The following is a 9,258-nucleotide window of genomic DNA, read 5'->3' as shown; positions in this document are numbered from 1 at the left end:
TTGTCTTTTCTTTGTTGTTTTTTTGTCTTGTTTTTTTGTTTATTGTCTCATGGTTTTGTCTTTTTTCCTTGTTTTTGGTAGTTTATGTTTCGTTATTGTCTTGCTTGTGCATTTTGTCATATTTTTGTCATTTTCTGTTCGGCTTTATGCATTTTTTGTCTCATTTTTGTCATTTTGAGTCTTTCTGTCTCATTTGTTTCATTTGTCCATTTTTTGTCACGTTGTGCCTCGTTTTTGTAATATTTTAACTTGTTTTTGTTGTTTTTTCTCTTTTAATCTGCCTTTTGTCACTCTGATCACAAAGTAAAATGCTGTATCATTCGGTTCCATATACCCGAGACTAAATGTTTTGTGTATTTGTAGACACTCTGTGATCTCGAACTTGTAATGCACAAATGATAAACTGAAGCCAAATGTTTTTGAAATTGAACTTATTTTTCATAACAAATTTCAGGTTTTTCATGATGTTTTGTAAAAAAGTTAATTCCTTAAATGTGAACATTTTCAGAATGTACTTCTTTTTTTTGCACTAAAAAAAGGAAAATTTTGGAGTTGTGGTTATCTATAGGTTTTTATGCTGTGATTTTACTGGTCCGGATCACTTGAGATCAAATTGGATTGAATGTGGCAGTGAATTAAGATGAATTTGACACTCCTGTTCTTGAGTCTCAGATTGCACGTGACAAACTGTCATTCCCTGCATCTAAAATGATACAATCCACCCGCTAATGCACAAGAAACCTTAGCAAACATCGGCACATAGATCAAAACCCTCAGTTACTAAACATACAGTGCACTTTGCTCCACATACATTCCCACAAACCCGGGGAAAAAAGACACACTACACAGCAAATCAGTCAGAGTTAAATTAACTCTGAGAGTGTTAAATTCAACACCAGGAAAGTGTGTATATGCGTCCACTCTTTTCAGTGTTAATTTAACATTTACACTAGTGTTAATGTTTTTACACTCAGCTATAGTTATTTCAACACTGTAGGGAGTTCAAAATTAACACTGGCCAACACTTGTGAAGTGTCAGTAGTACTCTACACTAGTGTCAGTGTGTTTTTTTACACTTAGCTCTAGTAATTCCAACACTGTAGGGAGTTCAAAATTAACACTGGCTAACACATGTGTAGTGTCAGTGTTAATGTTTCCACTCTTAGCTATAGTTATTTCAACACTGTAAGGAGTTCAAAATTAACACTAGCCAATATGTGTGTAGTGTCAATAGTACTCTATACTAGTGTAATTTCAAGAAAATGTTACAGTGACTGTGGTTGAAAATGCTACACTGACTACCAATGGATTCAGACCAATGGGTGTAAAATTTGACTACCAATAAACCCACCCACCCATAACCACCACAACCACCTGCCAAACCTATCACAAAAAATAAACAAGACAAAAACTTCTTTACAAAAATAGTCTTATTAAATGGCCACCACACCACAGTAACAATTAACAGTCTGCATGGATTCACATATAGTTACAGTATGGAACAAGGTACACTTGGTCATCGGTGTCATATGGAAAACTGCCTATCACAAGGTCTGTAATATACCAGGTCATTTACACAGATCACTGTGAAAACCTCATTTTCTCCTCAATACCAAATGCATTTAAATGAACATCAAAAAAAATATTCGAGACTTTACAAATCAAAGATAGGCATTGTTGTCTTTAACAATTATATTGTCAATCCTGTTGAACAAAGGCATCTCATTTTCAACTCCAGTAACCACATACATCCCAACCTGATACTCTGTGCCATAGTTGTTGACCCAGGAAGTGGTAGAAACTGACGACACATCAAAAGCTTCATTCAGCACCTCTCCACCCTCTATTACTGCTGACCAGGACTTCAGAAATCGGACCAAACTGTAATCTTTGGAAACAAAGTTCTCAAAATGAAATGCTAACTGAGACTGATGTTTCTTAGCCAGAGTCTTAGCAATATTTTTGAAGTTTTTAACACATTTCTTGAAGAAATTATGTTTTCCTTCAAATCGCATGCACCAAATGTGTATGAGTGGTCCAATTCTTCTAATACAGCTTGGTAGTGGATCATATGGTGATGTTTGGAATCAAATTGTGCTCTGGGAAGATGGATTAAAAGCTTGTGATGATCAAAAATTAAATGTTTCAAATAACAAGTCATACCATGAGTTATAGTTGGTGAAAACACAATGTTTACAATTTGAATTAAAAGGAGTAACAACTGCCAACAGGTATCCTCTCTGTTAACTAAATCTCAAATAACAGCGGGGCATTGCGTAGGAGGCACCAAGACTGGATAGCATTAAGTCCGAGATCTTTGCTGTTGTCATCCAGCTTAAGCCCACCTGGCCTGTTCTTTCTCTGTGTGTATCCATAGTTTAAAGCTAGGGCAATTCTTTCAGACAATGAACTCAGGATATTGAATTCTTGATCAAATACTGAAAAACAAGCTTTAACTCATATTGCACCACTCCTTCTAGCAGGTCATTGCATTATGTCTACAGCGTAATTGTTTGCTGAATGGGAAAAACTGGAGGGAATTTTAGTGGACAGTCCGTTTGACACCAAATGTTGATTTCAAAGCAGGATTTTCTTGGATGGCACGACGTGTCACATGAAGGTCTTTTGAACGTAGAATTAACCTGGGTGATCTTCAACTGAAAACTGACTAGATAAATCACTTTTATCAGTTAAACATAATCTACAACAGTACGTTGCACTGAATGATTCAACAAAACCTAAAGTGCATGGAGAGCTAAATTGTCTCCTTAACCTGAATGATTGACCCTTCACAGGTGTAGCTGAAAAGGGCAACTGTATTCCTTCAGTCTCCAAAATCTTAAGATCGTCAATAAGTGGCTTCAGAATTGGCTCAAACCCATATGTCTTAAGATCCTCTGAATGAAAGAGAGCGACAAGATGGATATTCATTAACACAGAATTGAGTTTTGGTGATAAATTTCTCAAAATAAAATAAACACATCCAAGTTTGTGTACTCCCTTTTTTGAGCCCAATGGATTGGCAGTTTCAAAGTCATCATAGTAGAGCTGGATCTGAAGAGCAAGTTCTTGCTGAGAAAATAAACTATGATTTTTAAAGTAGGACCCATCACTTATATCTCTGTAAAATCCCTCCTGGTGTAGTTTTACTTCTTGGAAGCTGTTACAGAGTTCACTGTTACTAAACATAGATGAGAGAGACCCCCGGATAGGTACATACATAAACTTATCATTGACTGGAACTTGCCTATACGTGCCTGTTTTTCTGTCTCTTCTTACATCAAACGGACACCCAGAACATGTTCTACAGGTTCTACTATATTCCATTTCTCTTCAAAATGCCTCTTCCTTTTAGATTCTGTGTTAAGACATGAAAATGGGTTTTCGAGCTGATCAAAGCAACCCTCAACTCTCTCCAAAGTTTCTTTAGATGCATCAGAAGACAAACATTAACAACTGCTTCCTTTGCGTGAGCCTGAATGTCATTAACCAGTTCCTCCATCGAGCCGACTAGACACTGCACAGTACTGTCTGGAAACACCTGAGGCTTGAACCTGAGCAATAACAGAGCTGCACAAGTCCAGTATATTCTTCTTTCAATTGGAACATGTGCAGTGACCCTCACAGGAGGATCCACATTCACTGGTGTGGAAGGCCCAGCACAGGCTCAAATTCAAAACTGCTGCTAACAGGATTTGGATCAAGACAGTCCTTATGTGCTCTAGATAGGTGACGTTGGTAACCAGAATATGTACAAAAAACAAATGAACAACCAGGCTCTCCACAGTTCAAGCGCATAGACCTTCCGGGATACAATCCATGTTCAAACTTCAAATGTCTAAATAACATTGAACAATTGGTGTGGTGTACCTTGCAAATGTAACATGTGTACATTTGTGGTCAAAATCAGTCTTCAGACTTCACAGTGAAGAAGCCTCGCGCTGATTTCTTTTACCCGAGGACTCTCTTTCACTTTGCCGACGTCGATGCCATACACGGTGGTCTGGATGAAGATGAAGAAGCTGGACAGCGCATCATCATACGACACAGCAAAAACATAATGTGCCTTGAAGAGCTCATCAAAGGCAGCAACTGGGGTCTGCATCCTGCAGGGAATGGCCTTCTGGTCCAGGATGATGTAGAAATCCTGGATGCTTTTGCGTCTTTCCCCAACACCGAGAAGAAAGGGCTGTTTGGGGGCCAGTTTCCTTAAGGAAGGTCTCCATGCTTGACCCCACCTGTGGAGGGGGTGGGGTTAATATTTGATAGAATGGATGTACACAACTAATGAATTCATGGACGGATCTAAGAATGTACACAACATTAATTTTTTTTGTGGCAAGAATGATTTTTAAAAACAATTTAACTGCATCACCCCCCCATTACCCCACCATCTTGGCTCTTGAAACCTTACATCAGCTGACATGAAAACATGCATCATTGATGTACAGTCCTAAGAAATACCTTCATGAACTTGATCAGGCGTCCAGCAGCATCCGATGCACTCATCTTGCTGGTCTTCTTGCCTTTAACTGTTGGAGGCAAGAGGTGAAGGAGCAGAAGGATGGCGGCCGTCTCAGAGTCCCACTCTTCAGAATGCCACACTGCAGAATTAGAATTGACACTTTAAAAATGTATTTTATTTCCTTATAAGCATTACAGCATCAGTTATAGTAAGGAATTCTTAAATTACACCAAGGATTGAAAATGGTTAGCAGTAATGTGCAGTATGTGATTTGTAGTAAAGGGGCCAAAAACATGAAAGAACATAACAATGTGCTCCTTTGTAGTGTACACATTTAGTGTACACTACAAAGTAGCACATTGCATGTGCAATCTACTGTGTCCACACTTGCCACCATCATCAGACTCCTGTTGTGCAGACACAAGTAGCTCATCCACACGCGGACTCGGAGTTAGATTCTTGCAGCAATCTGCGATGACCCTCGGTTTGAAAAATGTTGGCCACTTGGAAAGGAATTTACCAGACACCTCCTCACCGAAGATCATTGTGAAGTCTTGGTCGATCTTAAACAGAAAATGTTTGTGGATGAGAACACCATTGTAATGGGGCTACGGGTGTCAATAAACAGTCCAGCAAAACAAGCCACCACAAAGTCATCAGCAATTTATTTCATGTTTTACCAAGCCAGGTGTATCCAAGAATCTAGGAAAGAGATCCAGGACAGTAGAGGCAGTAACCAGGTCTTGAACCACCTTTTGCCTGTGCTGGAATGTTGCCTTCATCTTATTTTTGACAAGGGTCGTATCACTTGAGTGTTTCATCGCCGATATGGCTTCCCTGCATTCATCACCAGTCAACTGCTTCTCATCTGAACGGATACTGCGTGGACTCTTGGGGCCCTCTTGGAAAGTGGTCCTGGATTTCTTGCTGTCCTGAGCAGAGTTCCGCTGAACAGTTTTCAGCCTCCATGCTAGGTAGCCAGAACCACTCTGGTGATCATAGAAATGTTCCTGTTGATAAAGAAAAATACATGGAGTCACATCAACTAAGGAAAAACTCCAGGAAAGCACTTTAACAGGGAAAAAACTGGAGAAACCTCAGGGTGAGCAACAGAGGAGGGACCCCTCACTCAGGACAGGTAGACTTGCAATAGATGTTATATACAGACAAGAACAGTTTACAACATAGAATGTATGGGGATGCATTACTGTTTATACTCACATAGCCATTCTTGGAATCTGGGTCCTTCAATTTAGGGAACAGTGTTATAATCCCTAGTGCGTAGAGGATCCGCACATTCATTGGAGGAACCCTCCTGAAAAGGGATAGATGTGTCATTCCTCCAAAAACTGCAAATTTCATTTATGTGCACCATGGATATTACAGTTAACTAAAACAAAAACTATCAGTGAAAAAATAATTTAGTAAACTGAAATAAAAATGACATTTTTTCCAAAAATAAGAACTAAATAAAAACTGCAATGAACAATACAAAACTAACTAAAACTAAAGTGAATGTCAGATAACATCAGCTTAGTTGTGGTTTTCTTAGATGCTAAAGTTGCAGGGAGAAAAGGCCATAGCTCAATATGGAATGACTTGGAGTACGACCCATAGGTAGATAACAGTGAATGGAAAGGGTGGAGGACTGATGGGAACATTATGGGATGCAACTAAAAGGGAGAAATCCCACAAATGTGGAAGTTCATCTTTAGAGGTCTCACCGAGGCTTTCTCCGAAAAACTTAAACTAAGATTAAAACCAAATGAAAACTAAATAAAAACTATTCAATTCCTCAAAATAAAAACTATAGCTGTTTCATCACCTGTTGAACAAACTAAACCTGAACTAAAATTAAAAAAAAGCAAACTGAATAACTAAATAAAAATAAAAACTAATGAAAATATTTAATTACATTAACCTTGATGTGCACATGGGTGTGGGTGACGACATAATTGGTAGCGACTTTTGGAGGTAAAAAAAAACAAAACAACCACAACCTGTTATTGCTTACCCATGGCTCTCCACCATATCTGCCACGAGAATGTTTACCATCTTTCTTCTTGTAACATCACTGATGGTGCTTGTTTTCTCGTACTCTTTGAATATTTCGTTTCCACCAGGCTTTGAATACAGAGCGACTCTGACATTCTGAAACGACAATTGCATGACATTCATACTGCAGGTACAGTAGGTATGTCAGCCTGTGCAACCCGGGCTGATGTAACAGTTGGTCAAGGCGCGCATGATAAATGAGAATTAGCTAACATACCAGAGCTCTGGGTCTTCAGTCTGACACCTACTGAAGCTGCAGTACTAATATACTTAATGTGAAATTTTAATGTAAGGTTTGTCATCGGTCTAATTGACATCAGGGTCAATATCAGGTGGTTAACTTACATCTCTTGCAACGTTGCTATCCAGTGGTCCTTCAATCAGCTGTCTTTTCCGAGCTTTGGTAGAATCCAGTATCAGCGTTGAGTCAGAACCTGATGATGACCCTTGGGATGCAGGTGATGGTGACCAGTCTGATACAGACGAGCCCTCGGAGAACTCCTCCTCAGCAGTGCTACCTAAGAAAACACACAGCCTTGCAGTGTAAATGACACAATTGACCACGAGAGGAAACGAGTTACAGCTCAATTTACCACGCCTAGGGCTATGGGGGTGGCAAGAAAATACCCCAAGCATTGTGAATTGAGCCGTAACCCCCATCCTCAAATGGTCAGTTGCTTTTCTACAATGCTTATGTTATAGACTACACTCATAGCAATATACAATATTATAAAACAAAGCATCAATTCATCAATTCTGAGAAATTTAGTTCACCGGGCAAGGGAAAGAAAGTACCTACATGCGTTGCTCTCATGTATTGGATCAAATAGGATGTGCCCATTAATACTGAAACTGCCCGGTTGTTGCCAATCAGAATCAAGTATAAAAATTTGCTGTTGTAGAAAACAGAGTCAAATTCTTAAAAATTAAAAATATAAGCCTGCAATCCCTCACCATCACAGTCTTCGGCCTTGAAAGACACCCCAGATGATTTCAAGAGTTCATCAAATATGTCCGAATCCACTTCAACGTTTGAGGAATCCTTCAGGCTCAAGGAAGCAGAACCTGGCAAATTGAATTTTGCCAGCACTAAAACAGAAGATACTGTAGGTAAGCAAAATTTGGGAGGGCCAACATACATCAATGAACAAAGCTGATGAACTATAAATACACCGGCGTTAGCAGGAAAGCTAATTTTCATCTGTAGTCTCTAGGAAAAACATAGGAAAACCCTACATGCACAAATAAACATGACAGTCAAATTAGCCTACCTGCTTGCAAAAACTGGGAGTAATTGTACTCGTCCTCTGCCTGTGGTACCCTGACCCATTTGCTGACTCCTTTATATTCTACAGGGACCAGCATGTCGCTTCAAAGACAAGAATGGCATAACTTATTATTATTCCTAATTTTTTACTTTTACACACATTTGGAGGTGGGGGGAGGGCTAATTACTGCAACTACCGCACAAATTTAACATTTAGCTGTACATGACAATGACAGAGATGAGGGAAGGTGAAATGCTGAAAGAAATAACAAAACATTTTGTCTCCATGAGAGACTCAAACGCCCCTGTCTCGTTAATTAACGTTAACAGGAAACACTGTACATCACCACACATTTAACCCAACACTACCAAACACAAGCCACTTTTCCGAAGTGCCTACTCGGCGCGGTCCGGCTCGACGCTCCTTTAGCTGACTCAGCTCATCTCAGTTTAGTTGTATTTCCATATAACCGCATCGTGAGTGGAGCCGTAATATAGCACGGCGACTGAAAGACCCTTAAAGTCACTTGTGTGAAAGTTTTCTGCTCTCCATATTCGTTCTCTTACAATAAAAAGCCGTGACTACAGCAGAAAGCTACGTTGCTGTCGCCGCTTCATCTCGCTTGGAACCTCAGGCGAGAAGACGTACTGTGCCGAGCAGGCGCGAAGGAAATGTGGCTACAATGTGCCTTGCACATGTGTAATGTTATCATACTATAACTTACTTGTATAGTGTACAACCTTTTCAAAATATTACCATTACTCATAAAGCCTTTCCTTTATTGACACTTTTAATAATTTGAGGAACTAATATTAGCTAAACCCTGGTCGAGCAGTGTTGGCCAGGGCTAGCGAGCTAAGCTAACGTTAGCTAGCTAAAAAACACAAAAACGAACCTTTCAAGATATTTTCCTACAAATGCCATTCGCTCCAGACTCATTGGTAAGGCTATATCAATCCAAAAGAAACAATTTTACCAACTGAAACGTAACTTACCGTAGAAAGAAGAAATTTGGATGAAAAAAGTTCGATGACGCAGTCTGAGTGCCTCATACGGTGTGACTGTGTTCCGCTGCACCGCCAAGGACGAGAGGTTCAAGTGGTGGGTGTGGCCAATTGAACGAGCCAGAGTGTAAATTCAGAGTGATTCTCATAACAACGGATATCCACTCTTACACTATCAGGAACGGACTCTAGGGGGTGTTAATTTAAATCAATTCTGAGTAAAAGTAATAGTAACCCCTGTTAATTTACACCAACACTAAAAAATAACACTGCCACATTTGCAGTGTACATACTCTCCCTTTCTCTCTCCAGTATTTATCAATGAATTATAAAAATAGGTTAACTCCAAGGACCTCACTGAACACAACTTACATAAACGTACACGTCACTGGATTACATCACGCACCATCATCCATCCTGCCTGCCTGGATGTGTATGAATGGGGGTAGGGCCGTGCATAAGTGTG

General features: G+C 39.6%; 1 protein-coding gene across 1 annotated transcript; it reads right to left on the bottom strand.

The window, feature by feature from the left end:
- Nucleotides 1-3,913: 3,913 nt before the first annotated feature.
- Nucleotides 3,914-9,021, bottom strand: LOC127536109 (uncharacterized). The gene is made up of 10 exons (XM_051955587.1): nucleotides 7,792-9,021; nucleotides 7,475-7,609; nucleotides 6,866-7,038; nucleotides 6,480-6,616; nucleotides 5,687-5,780; nucleotides 5,146-5,475; nucleotides 4,857-5,028; nucleotides 4,465-4,604; nucleotides 4,177-4,238; nucleotides 3,914-4,106 (listed from the first exon to the last, which is right to left on the bottom strand). Exons 1-10 carry the CDS (start codon nucleotides 7,883-7,885, stop codon nucleotides 3,914-3,916), a joined length of 1,530 nt encoding a protein of 509 aa, XP_051811547.1. The 5' UTR covers nucleotides 7,886-9,021.
- Between the last annotated feature and the right edge of the window lie 237 nt (nucleotides 9,022-9,258).

Source organism: Acanthochromis polyacanthus, chromosome 11 (genome assembly GCF_021347895.1).
Source record: "Acanthochromis polyacanthus isolate Apoly-LR-REF ecotype Palm Island chromosome 11, KAUST_Apoly_ChrSc, whole genome shotgun sequence".
In the NCBI taxonomy this organism is placed as follows: domain Eukaryota; kingdom Metazoa; phylum Chordata; class Actinopteri; family Pomacentridae; genus Acanthochromis; species Acanthochromis polyacanthus.
The sequence above is the reverse complement of the archived record's forward strand: the minus strand, read 5'-3'. Positions and strand labels throughout refer to the sequence as shown.